Source organism: Ptychodera flava, chromosome 12 (genome assembly GCF_041260155.1).
Source record: "Ptychodera flava strain L36383 chromosome 12, AS_Pfla_20210202, whole genome shotgun sequence".
Taxonomy (NCBI): domain Eukaryota; kingdom Metazoa; phylum Hemichordata; class Enteropneusta; family Ptychoderidae; genus Ptychodera; species Ptychodera flava.
Genome location: NC_091939.1, coordinates 7,229,496 through 7,252,879, shown reverse-complemented (window position 1 = coordinate 7,252,879; position 23,384 = coordinate 7,229,496). Strand labels below are relative to the sequence as shown.

General features: G+C 38.4%; 1 protein-coding gene across 1 annotated transcript in view; it reads left to right on the top strand.

Annotated features, from left to right (window-relative positions):
• The window catches only part of LOC139144848 (PHD finger protein 12-like), a 31,573-nt gene extending 8,189 nt beyond the window's left edge, over window positions 1–23,384 (top strand). Inside the window, exons 3-14 of the mRNA XM_070715651.1 lie at window positions 5,381–5,453; window positions 8,165–8,459; window positions 9,235–9,352; window positions 9,797–9,929; window positions 10,777–10,938; window positions 12,584–12,706; window positions 13,605–14,385; window positions 14,742–14,870; window positions 16,861–16,940; window positions 17,590–17,743; window positions 18,238–18,320; window positions 18,790–23,384. Coding sequence (XP_070571752.1) covers window positions 5,381–5,453; window positions 8,165–8,459; window positions 9,235–9,352; window positions 9,797–9,929; window positions 10,777–10,938; window positions 12,584–12,706; window positions 13,605–14,385; window positions 14,742–14,870; window positions 16,861–16,940; window positions 17,590–17,743; window positions 18,238–18,320; window positions 18,790–19,221 — 2,563 coding nt within the window. The 3' untranslated portion in view covers window positions 19,222–23,384. The remainder of the gene's footprint in view (window positions 1–5,380; window positions 5,454–8,164; window positions 8,460–9,234; window positions 9,353–9,796; window positions 9,930–10,776; window positions 10,939–12,583; window positions 12,707–13,604; window positions 14,386–14,741; window positions 14,871–16,860; window positions 16,941–17,589; window positions 17,744–18,237; window positions 18,321–18,789) is intronic.

Below are 23,384 nucleotides of genomic sequence, written 5' to 3'. Positions count from 1 at the left end.
TGGCTGTCTTGGTGAAGCAGTAATCGTGCCCTGGTGAACTATATGATCTACATGTATCAGTATGAGTAAAACTGAATTTCATGTATTTAAATAAATTGAATATTGATATTGTTGGGCACTGATCCTAGTCGTGACTTTTATTCAGGGATGTAAATGTGAAAGGCTACAGTCCCCAAGAAGAGTCCCTTGGGAGTGTCAGTTACGTCAAGAACTTAGTACGTGATGTTTATCATAGCAAGACTTGCTAAAAAGACATACGTTACATATACCATAATCTATTGGATATTATTTAAATTATGCCGATTATAAAGGGCAGTAAGCAGGTAAATGTTACCAGGGTTACCCAGTCATTTTACCAAGGTTCCCGGTATATCAATGCTAGCAAATCAAGGAGCAATACAAATATTCACAGGGTTCCCAAATCAATGTTGCCCAACTTTTACAAAAACCTTATCTTTGTAGTATATCTGTAGGAGTTTAGTGTGTTTAGTTAGGAAACCTTTATCATGTTGTACTGGGAAAAATTGTAGTACTATTTGAGATGCTAATGATTATTTCATTTTTTTTTACTGTAAGTGAAGCTAAATTCTGGCAAACATACTGTACGATATCTGTCTTCAGGTACTGATAACATTCTGTGATTTGGATAGTAGCAACAAATATACGGAATGCTAAAAAGAAAATGTAATTGTTTATGTTTTCATTGTCTTATTATCAAGCAAAGAAGTTCATGTGGACACCAGCAGATGAAAGCTGAAAGATCCATAATGAGGATATTTACATCACAAGCAGTAGCATATGGTTTCTGTTGATGTGCCTTTAACCCTTTTCCTGCCAAGTCCATATTTCACCACCAGGTCAAGATGGTTAAAATTAATGAAACACAACGTATTCCATAGGATGTATTTTAACATAATACTGCATCTGATGCTATAACATACCAAGCCAGTGTTCTCCCTAGGCCCTTCAAGCATCACGTCTCCGTGACGCTTGCCTTGATCGCCGTGACGCTTGCTACAATGCCGTGACGCTTCAGATTTTTCCCGACACCCTTGATTGACAGCCCCACTTGACAGCTCAGTGTATTCATTGGCATGGGACATCTGCCAAAACTAGCCTTATCAACATCGTTTTTTAGTCCTGAATAGACTTTTTCATGTCGATTGACGAGTTTACATTAGTCAATTGACACGTACATAGGTGTTGAAAAAACACCGGACGAGCGGCACATCGGTGTGGCCGTGACTTTGATCATGTTGGTCGAGCGCCGTGTGAATGGCCGTTTATCAAGTTACGTGGGGAATTACAGTGACGTCGACGCCGTGAAAATGCTGGTGGTCAAAGCTATCGGTCAAAATTGCGACCCTCAAAAAGGTTTATAAGGCGTCTATACCTGATGACGGTTAGTCTACATGAAATCTCCATGGCAGCATTGCAAATGTAAATTTGTATTTTAATTATTTTTCTGTTCTTGTTGTTGAGACAAACGGTGAAAGTATCAGAGCAAGCAAACGGTAGAGTTCGTGGGCTGCAACGTTACGTGTACGTCATATTACGCTACGCTGACTTGACCTAGTTTCTCGATGTTGGGGTCACTGTCATTTTACAAGTTTTTTTTTTGCTAATTCCGCAATCATTCTTTTGCATTCTTGTCATCTTTTTTTTTTATTTCGCGCAAAGTTTTTAAAAACATGAGTTCGGATTAACTTTTTGGTCGCGAAATGATGTCTACAGTGCCATGTGACGTGAACAGGCCGGGCGATTTCCAAGATGGCGGTCGATGTGTGGGCTTTGAGCGTTTCGCGCTGTTTTCAAGTTCAGGTCTCGTTTCAGGTTCGCTAAGGAGGCAAGTTACTAAAACGACAGGTGTTTCATAATTTTGGTGACGATCATCCGTGTAAATATGTCTGAATTTTCTGTTCTGGTAAACCGTAACAGTTCCTCTATTCATTGGGACCGTGACTGTAATTCCGCGTAACGTGTTTATGTGCTAAAAAACTCGCTGGGGTACACAGCCCTGATTGTGTGGCTTTGTTGCTCTGTATAATTTCGTAAACAAGTGACGCAATGTTTCATCGCAAATGTTTCTCCATGCAATGAGAGTATGAGTTGAATTTTTACAACTGAAGTTGGACTGCTGTATGAATTTATTGCAGTTCATGGTGCCCCTGATATGTATGTTCATGCAGCAGTGTGTAAGTAAATAAAAGGCATATTAAATGACTACAATTTGCAGTGACTGTTTTTATGTTTGTATGTATGTATTTAAATATATGTTAATGTATGCAAATTATTATGTAAATTTTATGCAAATTTCCGACATGCTTGCCCTTGATCCTAGGGAGAACACACCAAGCCAAGTGGGTGAAAATATGTCATTTTTTGGCTCAATACCGCTTTTTACTGACTTGGCTGATGGGGAAGTGATACAGTTATTACTGTCTGGCAGGAAAAGGGTTTTAATAGAATTCATCTGACTGAAAAACAAGGCATATGTAAGCTGTTTTAATGAAAATGTAGTTTCCCAGGTGGTGTATTTTCATAAAAAATGATCGGTTTCATAGAGCTATCACAAATTTACAAATTGTTGTGTGTTAAATAAATTTAAGATACTGAATCTGAAATGAATAGCAAGTCTAGATAGGTTTTTGCCTTACACTGTTAAGTACACAGAAAGGTCCCTCACTTTTGCCAGCTGACAAATCTTTGATCTACCATACAATACAGCAGGTGCAAGACTAACTACACACTCTGAAATTTTCATCAAAGCAGGGATGTCCCTTTTATAATAAATTCCATAATGTGGTTACGTTTGATGATAGAGGCAACAGGAGCTGACACTGTTTTGCACGGCACTGCATGTATGTCTGTGTGTGTAACCATTTGTTAACTTAATATGAAGAAATTTGCATTATCAATCTACCTTTCTGATGATGTTCACTGGTTCAAGATGAGTTGGTTGTGAACAGTGAACAACACATAAGAAAGCAATAACAAGTTATAAGATAATAATTTTAATATCTTTTACTTGAACTGCAGACTTGGTCAAATTTAATGATTAGTTTTGATCAATCAGTTTCCAGAATACTTCCCAGAGATGCTTGATTAGATTAGATTAGATTGAGGTCATGCAAGACTTTGGTACATATAAATACACCAGCAATGATGTATTATGATGGCAGTGAAAAGGTCAGAGGTCAATGGGCGAAGTCAGTCTATATATTCTTTCCAACCAATTTGATTGTGTATTGTGTTTTGTCATTTATGTATGCAGTTGCAAATCTGGAAGTTTAGTGCATATATTTGTGAACTTTTAACATTGGCCACTTTACTGCAGTAAAATCTCAAAAGGATCGTGTCTTTGTCATGCAATACTGCCGCTCGAGTTAAATGAATGTGTTGATTCAGATCAAGAGATGTGTGGCATATATTGTTGTGTATATGTTTATCAGATATGTAATCCTCTGTCACACATTAGATGTAATTATTATATTTCTAACAAGTGGTGATCAATTCCAAATAGTGTTTATAGATCTGGTACCACTGAAGGTTTTGCCTAGGCAAGGTGGTCTCAGTGATCTGATGATGATGATGGCTACTCCAGTTGATTTCACTGTTCCAGCCATTGCAACGCTACCATTTGTGGCAGAAACATTTAAATCTCATAATGTTGTCGATGCAACTATGACAAGTATGAATGTGACACTTTTTGATCTGATAAGTGTTTGCAGAAGTCGGGAGTGGGTAGGCACTGGTCTCAGAGCTTAAAGCTTTGTGTGTAAATTTATGTAACTTTTATGAAAATTAGCCATGATCCTATAAAAAATTATGAGAAAATGCCACATATGCAAAAAAGGTGATTCAATTGTAGACCAATTTGCAAAGTATAGAATTTTGCTTTTAAAACTAGAGCTGACACCTAGATGTTAAGGGAGAGAGAATTATTATTACTATAGCCCCATGATAGCAAAATTTTCAATGTTTTATGGAATTCATGTACATGTAAGCTAGTGAAGAGCAGTGTTGACTCTGAATAATCAATTCCATTGGAGTTAAATCAATACTGCATTTCTTCTCCTCTGCCTTGATAGTTTCCCACATATAGATAGTTCTCTGAGAGTCTGTCATGTAACTACACATAAAATCCTTATTTTCTCCATTAGCTCACAAATACATGTACCAGTAATTCATTTTAGGATATTCTCCTAAAAATAAAGAATTGTGCATAGCTCTAGGTTGATAAGGACATATCACAACAACATGCTTTATAATTTTCGGTGTCAGTATCTCAGACAAATCAGAATGTGATTGAAGTGATGTTCGAAAAGCTACATGTATTTAACTGTCGCAACTGAAGACACAAATGATTTACTTGACTCTATACTTCTGCAGCTTTCCCTGAAAACCAAAGCAAAAGCAGCATTCTCTCTTTTAGGTTGTCAACAGAAACCTTGATTTCGTAGACAACATGCTAGTATTTTAATGTGCATGGGGAGTATTTTCAATAAAGTGAAAAATGTCAGTAGAATATATTCTTCCCATGTTTTAGAATCACTGTATAATGGTTGCCTTTGTCATAAAGTCACATATGTTGTTGAATGCCTTCCATTTTTAGCCAACATGTCCTGACCCAAACAACAACACACAATACAATTATGATGGAATACTTTTGATGTGTAAGTCCTATTGCACATCAGGCCATGCTGTTGGTAGCCTCAGCAGAAGGAATTTTGATCATATTTTCCAGATTATCACACATATGAATTCACAAATTATCATGATTTGTTATAGGAACTGTAAATCATACATGTATCTTGTTATTCTTGAATGGTGGTACTTTTGAACAAAATTGATCATGATAACTTTAAAATATATATCAGTTTACGACCTTACAAATTTTGCGGCTTTACGTTGCAGTGGATGCCTCAATAGACTCTTTCACAAGCCTTTGTTCACTTCACAGCACCTCTTCTCAGTCCAACACACATGTGCCCTGAACAGAGAGGAAAGCTCAAATAATCCAGCAGACAGGCATGCGGCATTTCATTTGATTAGCAATCCTCTCTGGTTGTTCCAGTTTGGCTGTCACAGTAGTATAAAAGCCAGTTATGAAGAGCGCACATGTTGGATGCAGGATAAAGCAAATTGGTAGCCAATCAGGTCAGGTGACAGACTCCAATGCACAGAGAAAGGCAAATCTCCTGAAATGCTGCAGTAGTGCCGGTCTTTTTCAAGAAAACTGTAGTCACTGTTATTAATGATTTTGTTTAGTAGATGATGTTTTGTTCAATTGAATGAACAATGTCAGTTCAAAAACTGACTTACTCAAGTAGGTGGTTACCTTATGCTTATGCAAATATGTTTGTTTGTTTGTTTGTAGTGATCCTCCACTGGAAGAGGAAGACCTCCCACCTGGAGAATGGTTGTGCCACAGATGTACTGTTTCCCCTGAGGTGAGTAATAAGTATCATGCCTTGTTCTAGTTACATTTCCTGTTGACGATGACAAACAGACCTAGACTCTCTGGGCTCAGTGCTATTTGGGTTTTCTTACATGGCATTTTCAAGGGGTGTTGTATAATTGTCAAGTGAATTCAAAACAAGGATCTTTACTATTTAATTCGAGAACGACAATTCCCAGTCACCAACTGTCACTTTTCATTGTTCAGCTTTTGAATCTATAAAATATCACAGGATATGTGTGTTTGCATAATAATTGTATTTTTTTGTGGGAAAATTCATGAATCAGTGCCTAGGAATAGTCTATGTTCACGTTTATAAGTATGGAAAAAGTGACATAAGGAAACCGGCAACGAGTGTTCTGCATGAATCACGTAATGAAAACACTTCTGTTTGCTGGAAAAATGTGTGTCGGCAGAGATTCATGTATATCTACTGACCCCTGGTCAACCTTTGTGTCTAGTAGATAGTGTGGAATAATGTTTGTGATTTGTTCAGCCAGACAAATAGCAACCTCTTTCAAATACAGGTTATATAATGACAACAGTTGTGGTCTGGTAAGCGTTGACCACTGTTGTGTAAGCTGTGATGGTGCTGACTAGTTCTAGGAAACCCTGTTCTTGGGTTTGTAGTTAGGTCAATTAACCCCTCTGGGCTGTGCGATTAACCTTCAACTTCAAGCTTTCTTCAAACAAATGTATCGTGTTTGAACCCTCTCGTTTTTGTCTTCTGTACAGTCAAGCTGGGGTAAAAATGTTAATAACAGTCTGCTGTATTGATCAATTTTTATGTGAGCTGAAAGCTAAATGCTGAGCTGAAAGCATTAGAACTTGGAGGATGAGTTGTTTTAAATGTAACCTGTAGCACAAAAATCCCACAGATGTGAAAAATGATGTGATGTACAAAGCTTTTTCTTTTATAAATAATGAAGACATACTATGATATCACAGAAATAGTTGTTTTTGAAATGAATCCAGTTATGTATGGTGTAAACCTACCAAAAAATTAGTCATTTACTTTTCATCCATCAATCTTCTTTAAAATGTATAAAAAGTTAAGTCAAACATTACCCCCCTTCCCAGCCCCCTAGAATTCAGTGTTGTACAGCGTTCATTTTCTGATACTGGTTTATTCTAATTAACCCTTTGAGCGCCAAAGTAAATTTTTGTCATCTTTATAAAATAGCACTCGGTCAATTTTTGTCAGATTTTTGCCAAAATTTTGATAAAAAACTGGCTGATGAATTATTGTGTATATTTGGTCCAAAATTATCAGAAAAATTACAGAAAAGTTCATAAAAATTGGTAAAATGTTGCACTTAAATTTTGATGGGAAAAATACAGCACTCAAAGGGTTAAGGGAGTGAAGATTGGCAAACAGTTCCCAAGGCTCTGTTGAACTATGAATATTCCAAGGTGAAAAAAATTATCAAACACCATGATTAGAATATCAATATTATGCAAGAATTTCTTCATTTCCTGTTCGTCTTGTACAGGGTGCACTGCTTGAAACTAACAAAATGGTCAGTTGTGTACAAATGTACGTCAACTTAAAACCAAGGTCAAGGACTCAGAGTCAAGACTGTTTATGTATGCGAAAACTACCCATAATGAAGCAGAAAATTTTGGCCATATCCAGAACAAATTAATTCGTCAATAAATCTGTCAACCACACACACTCAAGACTGGAAACCTGTAATGACCTTGGTACATTGATGTTTAAATTCTTCTAGGTTTAAAATTGTGTCCTTGGTGTTATCGTAATACTCGAAATACAGGAAATCATAGGTATTAATAATAATTTTACATATTCTGATGGCATTTCTTTTCATTACATTGATCTCAACCAAACTACTTTTTAGAGCAAATTTTTTGTTCAGAATATAAATAGATATTTGTCGGGGAAGAAAATCAGTTGGTTAGCAGAATTGGTAGTAAGTATGTTGTTAACATTCTGTGAGCAAAATATATGATTTTGGTGATTATCTCCTGTCAAATGGTTTTCAAGGTCAACGTACCGAGCACTGTAGGTTGTTGACTGCTGTGTTGTTACTTGAAAAGCGTGTGACACAAATCCATGAAAATTGGTTTATGCATGTGAATTCATTAATGGAGGCATATGAAATTTATTAGCCATTCACTTATATTTGTTGACAACTTATTGTAGGTAGATTTTATTCTGCAGTTTCACCTTGTGAGAGACATGTTTTGTCAAATTTTTCATTTTCTTCTTCACTTTATTATTTTTGTTCATGTTGTTTGTTGATATTGTCATGCTTTATCTGTCTCCTCAGGTTGTTCAGAAACAAGTTTACTCATTTTTTAAGTTTGATCTATTGCATCTTTTGTCTTTGATGGGATTATAGTAATTTTTACAACTTAGGCACCTCCCCTCGACATTCAGTTTAGATTTGAATAGCAAGGGTTCTTGTAATGGAACATGCTCAAGTTGAAATTTGTCATATTGAATGGCATGGAACATTTTTGAATCCAGGGATCTTTAGGAAATATTATTTCTGAGTCATAAATATTTACAACATAAACATCAAGTCCTTATGGCTGAAATTTTACCAAGAAGTTAACATGTGATTATGCATATGTAAAGTTTAAAATTTACTATGTGTGTTTGTCCTATCAATATTGAATTGATTTTGGCATGCAGCGTACACCTTTTGGATTTACTTTTTTTGATCATTGATATCATAGGAACCTGATGATGCGTGTTCCACTACCAGCAGTGCAACAGATAGATCATCCGTTCACAGTTGGAAAGAGAGAGAAAAACCCAAACCCATCATGAGGCTACACGAAAGGCTTTTACACCGGCAACTTTCAGCCAGCAAGGAATACCAGAGTTCTGATGAAGTATCTGAACCTGAACTAGAACCAGAAACCGAGCCTGAAGAGTCACCATTCCAAATGCTTGTCCGTGCTGCAACTGTGGAAAATCCCAAGCAATTTCATTTACCGAATGAAATGTTGATAAGTTATCCTTTACCAGGTAAGTACTCCTTTCACCTCAAAACAAGGAAAGAAAGAAAAGTTGTTAAATTATATAGCAGTTAAGTTCTTATTATTAAGTATATCAAAAAAGGGTGAGCTTCTCTGGTAGAAATGTATTAAAAATACTTTCAGCCTGTGTTTGTTTTGATTGTATGAACCTCAAATGTGCATCTCAAAATTCTCTCAAATTAATTTTCAGATACAAGTGGATAATCTTCAAATTCTTGTTGGGACAAATTCTAGTAAAATATTTGAAAGAGAGACTTTAGTATTTGATATACTATACCTCCAAAGGCACGTCAGTGTGCCATGTATCAGTCTTGTGTGCATACATGTGTTGAATCCTGTGGCATAGCCTTGTGAATGCTGCTTTCAAAATATGAGTTCCAAACCGTTCGCCTGATGTCTAGCGTAAGGGGTTTTCATGAAACACTCTACCACGATTAACAGATAGTGTCAGTTCAACCAGTGCAACGTGTCAGCAGTGAAGTCTGAATTTAAACTACTTAATCAAGGTTTTCAAAGGCAGTCGTGTTTAATGCATACAGTCACTGTTCATCAGTGACAAACAAAAGGTTCACCTAGTTGACAGAACAGTGAGATCACAGATGCCAGCATACTGTCATTGAAATAGTCTTGAAGAGCCATCAGTCATGGATGCTCCGTATAAGGAGCATTTTCAAGTCCTTTGGAGGTTTCTCAAATTAGCCTAATATCCATATGCAGCAAAACGCCAGATGTAATTTGTTTTTTGAACTCTCATCTCTTTTCAGGTACGAGTAAAAAGAGGAAAAAGGATGAAACGACAAACAAAAATGTCAAGAAACCCAACGAACGAGATAACAATGGCCTGGTACCATTACCAGCAAAGCTGTGTTTTGTGTGCAGCAGGTAAGAACTGCCGCCTCTTCCAGCAATATCTGTTGTAAGTCACCTCGATAGACAATGCCCTGGGTAGTTTATGAGAAATGCAAGCAAAGGAGGTTATCACCATGTTAAAGAGACAGGAACTGACAGAGACAGTGACAGACAGAGAGAAAGTGACAGACAGAGAGACAGACAGAGAGAAGCAAAGGAGAGTATCACTGTCAGAGAGAGAGAGAGAGAGAGAGAGAGAGAGAGTGTGTGTGTATGTGGGCACTAAGTTTAGGACCAGCTGTGTTAACACAGTGTGTCTTCTTGTTCAGTACAGTCTTACACAGAAAGAGGAGACATCCATGAGAAAATGGAAGTATTTTATTATCAACATGTTTCAGTGACCCCCTCCCCTTAAATCTTTCATTTCAAGGCAGGTTATATACTCATAAATTTTTTTTTGTTCCCTACTTGACACAGGAGCTGTAGGCATGCAGTGTTACTGCAGTGTGATTACTGTCCGTTACTTTTCCACATGGATTGTGTGGAACCTCCGTTGACAACACTGCCCACTGGTCGATGGATGTGCCCCAACCATCCAGAACACGTCATGGTAAGTATTTTTAATGCCCATAAAAGTCCATTAGTGTTCTGGGATCTTTCTATGAAAATGAACACTAAGTAAATTTCCATGGATGTTGTACACATGACAATGTTTTGTCATAGCTGCCCAAGCTGTTTTCCTTGATTTCAGTCTTGAGAGCTTCTAGCATACAAAGGAAATTTGTCCACCCTGTACAGACTTGCCTGTTAATTGTAAATTGATAATGGCATCACAAGTGCCCAAAAAAATTTGAATTGGATTTAAGTCATACAATTTGTGATATTTTTTGGCTATATGACCATCAGACAAAAAATATCCACGGGTCACCACATAAGGAATGAACAGATAAACATGCCATACTTGTAAAAGTGAATATGATGTTGACAAATTAAAGGTAGCATGTTGATGCTCACTGCTGAGAGAATGTAGAATTCTTTTTTTTTTTTTCAACACAACAGGTTTCTCATATTTCAGCTTTCCAGTAGACTTGTTAACACAACTCTTTTACCACCATGGCGAGGTCCTATTCAATTGTTATCAATGACAGTAATGGACCTGTTGGGTGGGGGGGGGTTGATATGGTTTAAACTGATAAGATGACAACCAGTAATCATTCATGATTCTTTGAAATGTTTCATTTACATATTGACATGTCAGATCAGGATATACTGGACATGAATGGGATACAGAGTGCTTTGCCACGATAAAATTTTGCCCGATCAACATCTTTTACTGTAGATATTTCTCATGCCAAGGTCATTGAGTCATACAAAAGCAGTTAACATCAGTTTGGTTGAAGAGAGAAAAAGCCCTTGAATGACATTTTTAAAGGAATTATAATTTTTTTGTATTTCAGCCGGAATTCAATAGTGCCAGTCTGACAGAGAGATGCAAACTTTATGACAAGTTCCATGGCAGGATATCCCAGCATGCCATCAAACTAGAATTCTTGAAGAAAGTACACAGGAAATATCCGCCAAATGAAAGGCATAAACCGCAAAAGAGGAAAGTTATAAAGGTGAGATAGGTGTGGTCAAACTTCCTGATTACCTTGCCACATTGACTTGTACTTGACTTGTACTTGACCTGCAAAATCTGAAAGGTGATGTGAAATGTTGGTGTGCGCATGGCAATGATTCTACTCCGGAATAAAAAGGACGCGATGCGTTCTACAGACTCACTACGCCCAAGAGATCACGTGATCGCGGTACAAACAAACCCACATGTGTAGCAACGCATGTGGAAATACATGTTGGTCTATGCGCGTTTACACACGTGGGTTTGTTTGTACCGTGGTCCATTCAAATTCCGGGTTTGACCTATTCATCTGAAAGGTACTGTCAGTAGTTCTCATGGTTTAATTCATGGCTTTCTAAGTGCTTGAACTCACTGGTGTTTTATTGTGGAACTTCCATAGCACTATAATGATGCCAGATTTTGTCAAACTGCATCATTGCTCGGCTGTTTGATTTGTTTAACATTTTCTGGTATCACAGACTTAGAAGAGCCCCAGTAACCAGTCTACCATATCATATCCGGGCACTACTGGCCCTGCAGGTGTCGCTATTTTCCTTACTTATGTTACATTTGAAAGGAGAACAATCCATGCCTTGTTCCCACTGTCTACTGAAACACCAGAAATTAACAGAAGAAAAGCATTGTACTTTGACTCTAATCAGGCAAATTTAATTTCTTGAGTTTTTTCCCTATTGACAATTCCTTGTTATGGGATACCTTAAGCTCCACTGTAAATTAATTTTTGGTATTTCTGATGCACTGTCTACACTTCCTCTGGCTGAGAAATTACAGAGAATGTGTATTCTTGTAGTACATGAAATAGAATACTTACTGAATATCAGGCACAGTGAAAGTGAAATTACTTTACAGTGAACGTAAATGTCAAGGTAGTGATCAGAGTGTTCGTAATAGATAATGGGTGTATCTTGTTTCCTTGATATGGGCAATTCTCATCAGTCTTGTAATGATATTCCGTTTTAAGGCAGGAATCAGTATGGGTGCTCATCAGTTTGCAGTTGATGATTACATGTGAAAAGGTCAACCGTGGTACAATTTCTAAAAGCTGAACTGGCACTTTAATAATTGTATATTTTAATAGCCTGCTGTTGTAGCTGTTGTAGTTCATATCCACACATGACATTTTTTTAATCATTTTGGTGGCGACAATTTCTTTGATCAAACATACTCTCCATACAGACTGTGAGAAGTATTTTGAGTCAGATTTGCCCTATCACCACCATGGACTAGTCAACTCTGTCATTTACAATTGTTAGACTGGATAGAGAAATGTGGTGAAACAGCCACCCTGGGTTCCTTTAAGTTTAACTGGTGAAGAGAATGAATGTCTGATTTTGTCATAAACAACTGTGATGGGTTATCATCAGAGTAAGATTTTCTGTCAAAAAACAATCATTTGTGCTGTTTGGTAATTCCACCTGGTATCAAACAGACGTAAACACTATTCCCCTGACCAGCTCAAGAGAAGATAGATTTATATTGGCTTTGTTTTCTACTTTTTCAAGTAAACTGTTTATAAACACTTGTATGGGCCTCTCAATTTGTCAAACTTTGGTAATTTGGCAGTGGACCCAAGTCTACAGAAAGATATGTAAGTGTAATGACATCTTTGTCATTGTTTTTTGCAGGTTCCTCAGGCGATTAAAGCACAGTATGCCTTACCACCACCTATGCTGCCGCCGCCTCTCAAGTCATTTCCCACACCTTCAAAGACACAGGGTTATATCTGCACGCCGGAAGAACAAGAAGAGGTAAAGTGCCTGTGTTTCTTTCAACCTGTGTGTGGGTAGAACTGACCTCAGGGACAGACATTTGGACTCTAGATATCTGGAACACTTTGTTTGTACGTTGCTTGTGTGGAATTATTTTGAAGTCTGAGGAGCAAGTTCAGTTTCCACTGTCGTGATTTGTGTTGAAAATTAACCCTTTGAGTGCTGTATCTTTTCCCACCAAAATTTCAGTGCAACATTTTACCAATTTTTATAAACTTTTCCATAATTTTTCTGATAGCTTTGGACCAAATGAACACAACATTTCATTGGCCACAGATTATTATCAAAATTTTGGCAAAAATCTGACAAAAATTGACTATATAAGGGTCACAAAAATTGACTTTGGCGCGCAAAAAGCCAAGTATCCAAGTGTGTGGAGGGGATGGGGACGGTTTGCAGAAAATTCCTTTGAGCAAACCTTCACATGGCAGAATGAAAAATGGTCCTGCACAGTAGGGTTGTTCTGAGTAAAGGACAGAATGTATGTGTACATGCATGCTTGTGAATTGTGTTTGTGTATGCATGTTTGTATGCGTGAGTAATACGCAAATTTCCATATTGTTTCTTTCTCATGTTTATGTCATCTACCTGTTGTAACTTTTCTCAACACAACGTGTTTGTATGCTTTGCTGTAAAATTGTCACCTGTCAGTGTGCCTTTCTATAACCTAACACCAGAAAGCTATAAGCAACTGAGGGATTTAGGATTTCAATGACAATATACATCTACTTACAATCTGTTTGTCTGAGCATTGTTCAATACATGATTTTCTCAATAGACCAGAAGAGCAGTGAAGAATAACAACTTTCTCAATTTTGAAAAAGTGCACAGATATGTACACCAGAAAGTGACACAGGTCTCTCTGCTTGTATTTCAGTGGCTGAAAGGGGTAGTTTCATTGCAGAGTAGTGTAGCCAGGTATCTGACACAGAAAAACTCCAAGTTCTCTTCCATGGACGTCAAAACCAAAACTGAACCCAGCCCCTCGGGCAAATCAGGGAACGCGACGACGGTGCGGACGACCACGCCGAGTCCGACAAATTCCATCAGCAGCTTGAGTTCCTCGTCCAGCAGTGTGAATGTCAACGGCAGGATAGAGGAAGATCAAATAAATAATAACAATAAAAATCTGTTTAACAAATCCAATCTTTCAAACGGACCTGTATACAATGGAACAGCCACAGTTAACGGTGGACCTGGCTTGAATGGGTCGGATGAACTGGACTCGGGTGCAGATATTAAACTGAAAACATATCTTAATCATGCCTCACCGAGGCAAACACAGGGTGGAAATTCCTCTAGTATAGTTAACAAATTGCCAATGGGACCTTCTGGGAGCAAGAGCATTGTGAACACGGCGCTCAGTAAAACAAACGGACAAGCCAGAGTGGTTCCCACGTCGGTGTCCACGTCCTTAAGTACTAAAGTGGTGGTGAGCAGTGCAAGCAGGACGGTCACTGCCACCACTGCCAGTGTCTCAGTACTGCCAACACAAAAGACTCTCACACAGAGCGGTAAGACTCTGCTGCCTGCAGCTGCAGCACCATCAGGCAGCAAACTTCCAAGTTCAGCAGCCGCCGGAAATTCAAGCGGCAATGTCCAAAGTAAAAGTGGTGTGCCACCACCACTGCCGTCGTCATCGTCGTCGTCGTCGTCAGGTATGTAGTGAAGGAATGATTGCTTGAACCACAGGGGATCAGACTGTTGGCAGGGTGTCTGCAAACAGTGCATGAGGATTGTCTGAACTTTGTATTAGATTTAATTAACTCTGATTCATATGTTGCTGTGAAAAATCTTACTAATTGTACCTTTGGCAAATGCCCATTTCTAGACCTGTGTTTGGAGAGGCTGTGCTAAGGTAGATAGTTGTCCCCAGAGCACAAACCCAGTTCCTTCCATCGGTGCCTACAAACAGTTTTCATGGTTTTACAGGAATGATGAACAAATTTATCCAAGTAGCGCATTTTATCTTGTAGGTTTCATTTTAACAACACTTCTGATATTTTTAATCCAGGAAAGCCAAGTTCAGCAGCATCTGGCTCTCTCAATTCTCTGTCCAAGCTTAACACTGCCAATTTGAGCACATCACCTGCGATTACCAATCTGAACAATTCCTTGCAAGCCAGTATAGACGGTGTTTCAGGTAAGTCTACATGGTAAAAGTGTCTTTTGTGGGGTATAGCATTTAACTTCCAAGGATTCCATGCAAGGGATTTATAGGTACACGATCACCTTTAACCCTTTTCCTGCCAAGTCGGGTGAAAATCCGCTTGAAATTCGGTGTAGCCAGAATCTAAGCACTGGTGACCGTTATTCTCCCAACCCGGTGGAAATCGGGCCCTTTTTGGGTACCCCCTTTCCTGCCAAGTCGACGGCACTACGTTTTGCTATCCCCTGTGCGTTTAGGGGTCATCCGAGGACAGGTTTTCTGACAAGGAACGCCTTTTCCCTCGAAATGGTTTCGCAGGGAGTCGATAGACAGGGAAAGGTGCAGAAACCTGTCCGCCAGTCCCCACACCCGAGGGGGGCTGGTTTTTTTTTACCGCTTTTTAGCGGACTTGGCAGGATAGCACGGTGACGTTTTCTGGCGGAATTGGACGTACTTGGCTGCCTGGCACTATAGAGATTGCTGCCGAACTTGACCAACTCGGCAATGCTAATCTAGAAGGCTACCTCTTGCAAACGACTTGGCAGATATGCCGATGGTGCGAGACGAAAGTCACTTATTCAGTTGTGCGTGACTGAAAATGAGAACGTATTTTTGACGGGACGGCTCGACTTGTTCCTCCCATAGAACGGATATGAACGACTCGGAAATACCATTACAAACTGGTGTCCGACGTACTAAGCTGGGCTTCAGCTCTGCAAGTTCAAGCCAGGCATTGTCCTTCACTGCCTTGGCCGTGCCATTCAATGGACGTAGCTTTGGATTTTTTATTTATTCCATCGTCAGAAGTATTGGCTCTGGTTTGCAGGCAAACGTATCCTCTTGCCGACGCATTGGTAACTACGTACGCTGTTTGCGTACAGAGAATTCAAAAGGGCACATAAGGTCAATGCGTAGTCAGGCTACGGGGATACCGTCTGCATTTAGCAGGGACTGCTTTGTTATGCAAACCAGCTAGCAGTACAATATGGCTGCCAGGCATGTGGACACGTCGATGGCTAGAACAATGGAAGCATATTGCGTTGCACCCGTGCATCGCAAAAGTGAACTGAAGACTTGGGTGTAGTGACTGGTTATCACTGGTTAGCTGCAGCCCAAGCCATGTCGGTACAAACCCGTATCTGACTGAGGACCACTCGATTAAGTCAGTAATGAACGGTAACACTCGTAAGCCAACTCCCAACTGAGCTGGCTAAAGTACGTTGAGCTGTGCTTCAATGGCTCAGCCATGTCGTTAATACAACGGCAAAAACGTAGTTTTTGTGCTACACTGCCAAGTCGTTTAAGGTACGTATTCAATTGCCCCTACCCTGGGGAAACAGGACAGGTTTGACGGTGCTTCTGCACCCCTAGCACGACCCTCAGGGTCTCTGACTAACAGACGAGTGAGGTGATGTTTGTGCCTAGCGGACGTGCGTAATACTGAAGGAGTTTATTTCCGAAAAAATAAACATGAAACGGCAATAAAATGACGCACTCCCAGGGGCAAACAAAGCCGGTGACCTCAATTTTTTTCTGCAGCAACCCTTGAGCTCCTTCCCCTGTCTACGGGCATGTAGAAATTATCGAAGTCTAACACGTATAAGTACGGCTATAAACTACCCTGAAAATGGGCGATTTCTGCCAAAATGCCTGGCAGGATAACATGCAGGAGAGCCAATCTTTTGCAGGCACATATTATGGGGCGGTTTTCTACTGACTTGGGAGAGTAACGGACAAGGGCGCTCGGCAGGAAAAGGGTTAATAAATATAGCTTGGGCCCAAACAATGGCTGTCAAAGGGTGATCCCAGTTTTGGTATCTGTTGAATTCTATAGAATTTAAGGCCATACGGGTTATGTGGTACAGTTGTATCAAGATTATAGCATATTTGAATAAAGTTTGAAAACTCCAGTTTTAGAAGAAGTACAAATCTGTAAATGTTGTAGATCCTTCAATTCATGGACACATGTTTCTCTCCTGTGCAGATATTGAGCTTAGCAAACTGGATGAGAGGCTTGTCCAGATACTAGCATATCAAAGGTTACAGCAGCTTCTTCCCCAACGGGTGAGTAGGTGTTCACTGTCACTGATCCCATGGCTCTATAATCTTTGGTGGTTGCATTTGAGTATCAATTTGATCATGACGCTTAGTTTAACTTGTGATGTATTTTATAAATATGCCATGTACTGTACTTCAGTTAGATTACAAAACTATCAGTAGCAGAGGCGTTTCCTTTCATTGCTGTAAGAGTCATGCCAAACTGTTTCATGCACCAAAGGTAGAATGTGTGGTCGGGGTAGATATTAAAACTCAAACTTAACATTTCTTTTCTGGTCTTACTGCTGGTATGGACTCACCTTGAAACCTGTTGAGTGAATGAAGTTTTCAATGTCTGTTTTTGAAAAGATTGAAAAATTCAATTTGCCTATAGAGTTAACATAGGGTGTTGCAGCCGCTTTGAATTTCAAATCATAGTAAATTTTCTGTGTTGTTTTGTCTCTCATCCCAAAATTTGAATTGTGATCCCAGGCATTTTTTCGTGATTATGAAAGAGAATAGTTCGAAGTTTCCTTTAGGAAAAATTTATGCAGATGTATTAAACATTCTCCTTTGAGGACTGAATTAATCCAAAAAGTGTATTTTCCCGGTGAAGAATAATTCATTGCCGATGTTCTTCTCTACTTGAGACAATATTTTTTTGGTCTCCTCTCAGCCCACCACCCCTGTAAAGAAACCATCCAACAGCAGTACAATGCCAAGTCCACAGCAACAACAGAATCAGCTGAGAGCCAGGGCAGTCTTGTGCCCCCTCACAGGCAAAGGTGCACCAGTGGCCATGTGTTACAGAGCATTGCATATAGGAACAGGTATGGCAGATACCACTGGTGTATTTAAACAGGGTTTACTAGGAGAAGTAATATGTACTGGATAGAGGTTGTGGTTCGACATGATACTGTTCTTGTATAAAAAAGGAGGATTTTATTGTTATTTTGTATTGTCAAACCTGATGCTGAACCCTCCCTAATTAAAAAGACACTTTTACATGTGAAATTATACAGATATTGGTATATTTGAAAAAGTGACACTCTACTTAGTTTCCTGTGAAAATTCTCACAAGCATTCAGTCATGGCGTATTGATTTCCCGATACTTTTTCTTAGGCTTTCAAGCCTGACAGTGGACACTATCAAAAGCCTTCAGCCATATTAGTTTCCTGTATATGACAGGTCATCTATAGCTTGTGTTCCAGATAAAGATATTAATTTAAAGTTATCAGGAAGCTATAGTTAAAACATTTTTCTTAAAGCCTTTTGTTTCCAGTACTTGACTTTTCACCGTCGTCTATGTTTTTGTAATTACAGGAAGTGATATGGATGTATGTCTCACAAACTTTGGCCACTGCAATTTTGTGTCTGCCAAACATGCCTGCATATTTTACGATGAGGTAATACTATCGAAATTCACTTTACTGCATTCCTTGTGTGTTGTTTCTATTGTACAAAACTTGAAAAAATTCCGTATTTTGGTACCAAGTAATGATGAACAAGACTGCAGGTTTTCCCTAACTGAACTGTACATATCTTTGTTTTTGATTACGAGATGCCATGGCTTTTCAATGTGTTGATTTTGTGCTCACAGATAACTCTACTGATTGTTGGTACTTCTTATTTGGAGCTTTCAAGTTTACCCTTTGACCACCAGATTTTAGTGCATTCCTATTGTTTTTGACAGGTTGGCTGGACCTGTGTATTTGAAAAAGGTGATGAAAGGGTGGTGCTCTTGTTACAATGTAGATTGTGTCGTCATTTGTACTGTGGTACTTAATTCAATAGATTCTCTCAACTGTGAAGTTGTACAAAATAGTAGAAATCACAAACTGATAAAATTAACTTATTTTTTTCTTTGTTATACAGACAACCAAGCACTATGAACTGTTGAATTACAGTGAACACGGCACCACTGTGGACAATGTGCTCTATTCCTGCGATTTTTCCGACAAAGTTACCGCAATGCCGCCGGCCAACAGCATAGTCAGCAAAGTTCGCAACATCATCGACACTTACCGCGGCAAAAAGGAAAAAGAGACAGTAGAGCGGCCGACGATGTGTGAATCCACGTCAAGCATCAAGAAACAGTGCAACTGCAAGGCCAGCAGTTCAAGTCTGATCGGCGGCAACGGTGCAGGCTGGGAGGGGACGGCGTTGCTTCACCATGGTAGCTACGTCAAAGTTGGCTGCCTTCAGTTCGTCTTCAGTATAACAGAGCTAGCAACAAACAAACTAAATGTCCAAGAAAAGAAACCACTTTTGAAAACGCAACTGCTGCGGTCCAATTCTGTCGCATAAAAAGAAGAAAAAGCCCTAAGTTGATCATATGGAAGTACTGCAAAAACTGAATATCTCTCTGAATGCCATTTTTCGGCATCCTAGTATTTTAATCTTGTGTGTCAGGGAAGTTCGTGTTTTTGAATTCTTATGTAAATGTATAAATTCACTACATTGTGTTTTCAAAGTAACTGTATTTGTAAAAACTTCCCAATTTGTCCATCAGTCTTCTGTATGACAAATAATTCCTTCCCCCCATTGTGAGAAAAACGCACATGCATGTATTTACCTATCCATGTGGCACAGACGTAGTCAAATATAACCCTCCTTAATATTCCAATGATCAGGTTGGATAAACAGCAAAACTTTGCTGAAAGTTCAAGTGTTCTCTGTCAAAAATGTATAATGAACTTACATAAATTATCTAGCAGGGCTGAAAACATCTGAAATAACAAGATATTAAAGAAATCATTTTTATCAGTATGCTTTTGAGAGGCAGATTTTGATGTACAGAGTATGTTATTACAACAGCCTTCATGCACAAAAAAGGTGCGGTCTTTTTTAGGATGTTCTTATAAGGAAATAGCTCATTTGGCCAGCAATGTGTAAGTTTTCAGCCCGCGTTTAAATCACTGTATTTGTAATATTGCCAGTGTTATAAGCTATTTCCATACATTTTATAATATTTGCAGATTGTGTACATTTTCTTATTGCTTGGTATAGAAGTGCCGTAATACAAGCTTCAATTAATTCCAGCAAACAGCCATTTTTTTACTGCAAGGCTGCTCAGACGCTGGAAAACTTTAAAAAAATTTAACAAAAGAAGAATTTATTATATATTGATTTGTTTCTCTCATGTATTAATTTCTGTTAAATGACATTAGCTGATTACATAACCTCGGTATCAAGTATGAAGATAGATGTTCAGGCCTTTTATTTGGTAAAACGCTGCAGTGCTTACGTGGGTGTCTGCAGTCAAAGGGGATAGTACAATACAGTTCATACTGCCCTTCTCACTTGTTGCAGGAATGAGTTGCCCCTCCTTTGTTGATCTACCACTAAGCCCCCCCCCCCCCTCCCCCAATTTGGCAGGCAAGTTGTTGCAGTCCTGAGAAGGTGACTATGTGTTTTATTCGGCGTTGAGGGCATTGAAAAGTGTCAATCTCTCTTTTGCGTCATTAACTTTAATATCTAACCTGATTGTCATCGGTAGTTGCCGACTGCACAACGATCTGTTCAGAGTCAACAAAATTAGAGGCCGCTTTAGCTCTGAAATGCAACATGCATTGTACGCTGTATAGTTTTCCATCCAAGTTTCTCAGTAAAGCAAGACAGTACCAAGATGTAACTCCTGTACACCCATACTTGATATTCTATGATATCCGAATTACCTCCGTTCTATAATTTTGAATTTTCTGTGAAAATTTATTAACTATTAAAAGGCCCAGTGTTCTGAAAAAAATTACTCTTATATACACAGGTTGTAGGCTTGAAAAAGTTAACATTGCTTCCCTGTTTGATACATCAAGGTGGGACAAATACTTAAAACCAAGCCCTGCCATGTTTTCTCAAAATGAACATCTGTATTTAGGAAGTGCATGTCCCAGGTATTACTATAGCGCCCTCTAGTGTGTCCTCAAGGGATGTAATTCAATGTGAAAGCAATGCATATTCCAACAGAACCAATTCCGTATAGCTTTGACAGATCACAAATGAAATCTACCTCAGTAAGCTTTCCGAGCAGTCATCCTGTTTTGAGTATTCCAGTCATGACAATATTTTTTCATTTTACAAAATCTTTTTCAGTTGTTTCTTCAGTGTGATGAAAACTTGTAAAGCAAGGATCAAGCACTGTTGTTCTGTATTTTTTTGCCGAGTTTAGTCTGTAACATGAAGTCAATTCTGTTGTTTTGCTTTTGCTTTAGGTGCATTTACAAAGTTTCCATACATCTTACATTCATCACTGAAATTGCCAAATATTGTCACCAACCATTAAAGGGACATAAGATGTAACTCATTGTGGCAAGTTTTTCAGTATTCTGCTTCTGTATATCAACTACCGTATCAAATTCTAATCCATTTGTCATGCTGAAATTTCAAGTATTCTTTTTGTCAACACAGCTTGTATGTGTGTAGTGATCATTGTTTATTGTTTACAAATGAATTCTAGTCCGGACTTGAATACAATTTTCAACAATAACAATGGAGATTCTACTCATATAGGTTGTGTTGATATGCTAAATACTTGGCATTAAATTACAGTTTAGGGATTCAATGCAGAAAGTGTAGGGAAACCACAAAACAAAAGTTCTGAAAAAATAGCCAAAAGATACAGCTTATGGAGCTTTAACAAATCGTACTTTGTGCAAAATGACATTGTCTTGTACAGTGCCTAAGCCAGGCATTTTAACCAGTAGAATTTCCCTTCTGTATACATGTTACACAGCCATACAAATTCCCGAATGGATGTGGAAGATAATTCATAGACCCAGTCTTGAAACTTGAATGTGCTGGTTTTCCCCCTGTATGATTAAAAACTTAACCATCAAAAAAAGTATGATGAGAATGGCATCAAATGGATACTAGAGTCCCAACAAGTGAAAGGAATAATGCTGACCCTGTTTCAAAGGCATGATATGTTAATATTTCTGCTCTTTACTTGACACCTGTTTCTTATATTCAACTGTTATCAAACTAACTGAGATCATTGGAGTACTATTGAATCCCTTTTCTTCAAAAATTTATTTACAACAACTTCACATACTTATTCTGTATTCTACTTACTTTTGTATGACACAAAATGTTTCACTATTATCCAGTTTGTATTTTAAGTTCCTTTCAATGTGATATGCTATAGACGTCATGATTTCAACCTAGGTTCTCATTGTGTAGTTTCTCAGGTGAAAAAAAATACCACACGCACAGTGTAATCTGTTCTGTGCAAACAAAGACCGAACAGACATCTCTTTACACAGTGCTGTGTACTGAGGCCTATGACACAGGCAAAAACTACATGCCATAGTGTCATATGTAAATGTGCATGACTGTGTCTTGTGCTGTGAAAACAGACTGGTTGTATCATCTGAAGGGTTTTAGATATTGTTTAATTTTATACTTACATTATGCTATCATGGGTGTCAAACATCAAGGGAAATAATATCACCAAAATTTGTATGCCCAGTAATTGGTCATAAAACCCAGTGCTGCGGACAGCCTTGTTTGAACTTTAGTGTTACGTTACCTCACCTCACAGCAATGGACTCAGAAATTGCACAACTATATACACATTTTTGTTCAATCATACCTGTCAGGTTTATGTTAATACACCTCAAACATCATTTGAAATTCAGAGGCCCTGCAACAGAATTCTTTTCATACAGTTTGTCGACGGAATTTCGAAAAGGGCTGTTTCAGGCATGTGGTGTAATCTGCCAGTGAATTTCTTGTTGCTGTAGAGCATTATTGAGAGTCAGCGACTCAGAATAATGAATACATCGGGGAATACCATGGTGAGACAAAAAACTAAAACATGATCGAAATATTGAACAGACAGATTTTATATGCGAAAAGAAGTGCTTTTACTTCTTGTAATCAAAGTATTTGGCACCACACATTCCATTTGAAATGCACATTTTGTGGCCAAACAGGATCACTGTGAAATCTGATACAGGTTTATTAAGTAAGATACACTGTTGTTCTGAATACAATATTGGCATAGTGTGTGTTTCCAGACAGATCGTCAACCCTACAGGATGGTCATCCATGAACAGAGAGAATCCTATGTAAATGGCCAGTCTGATATTGAACAATGTTCCTATTAGCATGGTGATATGGCTGCCTATAGTAACTATAGAATGTAGTCCAATAGCACTTTTTAATTGTAATTATGATGGAAACTTCAAATTTTTATGTTTTCATAGGTTTCAATTGATCCGACAAGTGAGAAGTGGCAAATTTGAAATAATACATTTGTGGGTGTACTTGAACTTGAGGGGGAAAAATGTTGTATATTGCCGGTACATTGTCAGAAGAACGAGTCAACACTTATACCATGTAAAATCATGTTATTTTTCATAAGTTATTTTTAAAAATTGTGTATTTTTTTTTCTTTCTTAGAGTTCATCGTATGATACATAATGTAATATTTGTGTAAAATAGATTGATGAAAACAGTTTACAAACAAA